Below are 1,944 nucleotides of genomic sequence, written 5' to 3'. Positions count from 1 at the left end.
CTTCTGAATGAAGGACTTTTACTTGAGTACTTTTATACTGTGCATTGCTGCTTAACATATGGCTCAAAGTATTCACTTAGTGTACTTTTAAATGTCTTTTTCTGTTCGGTTCAGTATTTGTTTCCCCAATCTCTTTAGAATCAGAATCAGAAGCAGCTTTATTGCAAAGTAGTGTTTTCCACATACGAGGAATTTGTTGTGGTGATGAGGTGCTGCAGGCAGACAGACATACAGCTGACATAAATAAATATAGAAGTATGGAATAAACAGATGATATTATCCTGGTGAGTTTGAATTCTGTACTGTTGTAGCTGGGGCACCCTGGTGGCTCGCTGGTTCCTGTGTCTCTGCTTTTTATCCCAGCAGGTGGCCTTTGCTGCAGCTCTGCAGGTTTTGTTCTGATGTTTTCCTCCTCGTTGCACACCTGAGTACTTTTTATACTTTTCCTTAAATAACTAACTTAATAAAGGTCATTTCTACCCCTTCTGTTTCTATTTACTCTGATTAAAAAATATAATAAAATCTAAAACATTCTGTGGCTGTCGCCCTTTCTGCTTTTATTTTGAAATCTGGCGGTGTTTGTTTACAGCTGATCCACATCCGGTGCGGAGCGGCGTTCACACGAGGCTTCCGCAGGCGAACCGGGACCGACTGCGGATCGATAATGAGCCCGAACCGTGAAGCTTAACGTCAGTCAGACACCCGGCGGGTCACCGGTGCAGGGTAACTGCCTCGCGGCCGGAAGTTCGGAGAGAAAACAGCGGAAATGGCTGCTCCTGTTGGTGCTAATGCTAATGCTAATGCTAATGTGGACCAGAAGGTTCTGCAGTATGAGAACTTCATCAACGAAGTTCTGAAGACAGATTTACAGTAAGAGACTCAAACCCACTTCCTGTTCCGGTTTAGTCACGCAGGAGATGAGTAGAAAGTAACTAAGTACACGTGTGTACTGTAGTATCTCCAGTTTAAAGTACTTTACTCGAGTATTCCTCTGTAATCCAGAAGAATCCACAGAACCAGAGTCCAACAGGGTCCAACAGAGTCCAACAGAGTCCAACAGAGTCCAACAGGGTCCAACAGAGTCCAACAGGGTCCAACAGAGTCCAGAGTTTCAGATTCAGCCCTGAAGTTTAATGACTCAAACTCAGATTTAAAAGTTCTTCTCTCAGGAGAAGAACAGCCTCCTCTTCATCTTCCTCCTGCTCTTCCTCCTCCTCCTCCTGCTCTTCCTCCTCCTCCTCCTCCTGCTCTTCTTCCTCCTCCTCCTCTTCCTCTATGAACCTGAACCCTCAGGCTGAACCAGGTCTGAAGACCTGAAGCTGCAGAATCAGCAACGTCTTTAAATCACTAAAACGTGTTTTTTATGAATGGACTCTGGTCTGATCGGGTTTTGTGTGACATTTTTTCTGTCTCTGTCTCTCTCTGTCTCTCTCTGTCTCTCTCTCTCTGTCTGTCTCTCTCTCGCTGTCTGTCTCTGTCTCTGTCTGTCTCTGTCTCTCTCTCTCTGTCTGTCTCTCTCTCGCTGTCTGTCTCTGTCTCTCTCTGTCTCTGTCTCTCTCTCTCTGTCTGTCTCTCTCTCGCTGTCTGTCTCTGTCGCTCTCTGTCTCTGTCTCTCTCTGTCTCTCTCTCTCTGTCTGTCTCTGTCTCTCTGTCTCTCTCTCTGTCTCTCTCTGTCTGTCTCTCTCTCGCTGTCTGTCTCTGTCGCTCTCTGTCTCTGTCTCTCTCTCTCTGTCTGTCTCTGTCGCTCTCTGTCTCTGTCTCTCTCTCTGTCTCTCTCTGTCTCTCTCTCTCTGTCTGTCTCTCTCTCTCTGTCTGTCTCTGTCTCTCTGTCTCTCTCTCTGTCTCTCTCTGTCTCTCTCTCTCTGTCTGTCTCTGTCTCTCTGTCTCTCTCTCTGTCGCTCTCTGTCTCTGTCTCTCTCTGTCTCTCTCTCTCTGTCTGTCTCT

At 46.5% G+C, this 1,944-nt stretch overlaps 1 protein-coding gene across 1 annotated transcript in view; it reads left to right on the top strand.

Moving 5' to 3' along the window:
- The first annotated feature begins 588 nt into the window (after positions 1–588).
- Positions 589–1,944, top strand: part of LOC123975147 (protein UXT-like) — a 7,580-nt gene continuing 6,224 nt past the window's right edge. The window contains exon 1 of the mRNA XM_046056360.1: positions 589–870. Coding sequence (XP_045912316.1) covers positions 767–870 — 104 coding nt within the window. The 5' untranslated portion in view covers positions 589–766. The remainder of the gene's footprint in view (positions 871–1,944) is intronic.

The sequence above is a fragment of the Micropterus dolomieu genome, linkage group LG08 (assembly GCF_021292245.1).
Source record: "Micropterus dolomieu isolate WLL.071019.BEF.003 ecotype Adirondacks linkage group LG08, ASM2129224v1, whole genome shotgun sequence".
NCBI classification, from domain to species: Eukaryota; Metazoa; Chordata; class Actinopteri; order Centrarchiformes; family Centrarchidae; genus Micropterus; species Micropterus dolomieu.
The sequence above is the reverse complement of the archived record's forward strand: the minus strand, read 5'-3'. Positions and strand labels throughout refer to the sequence as shown.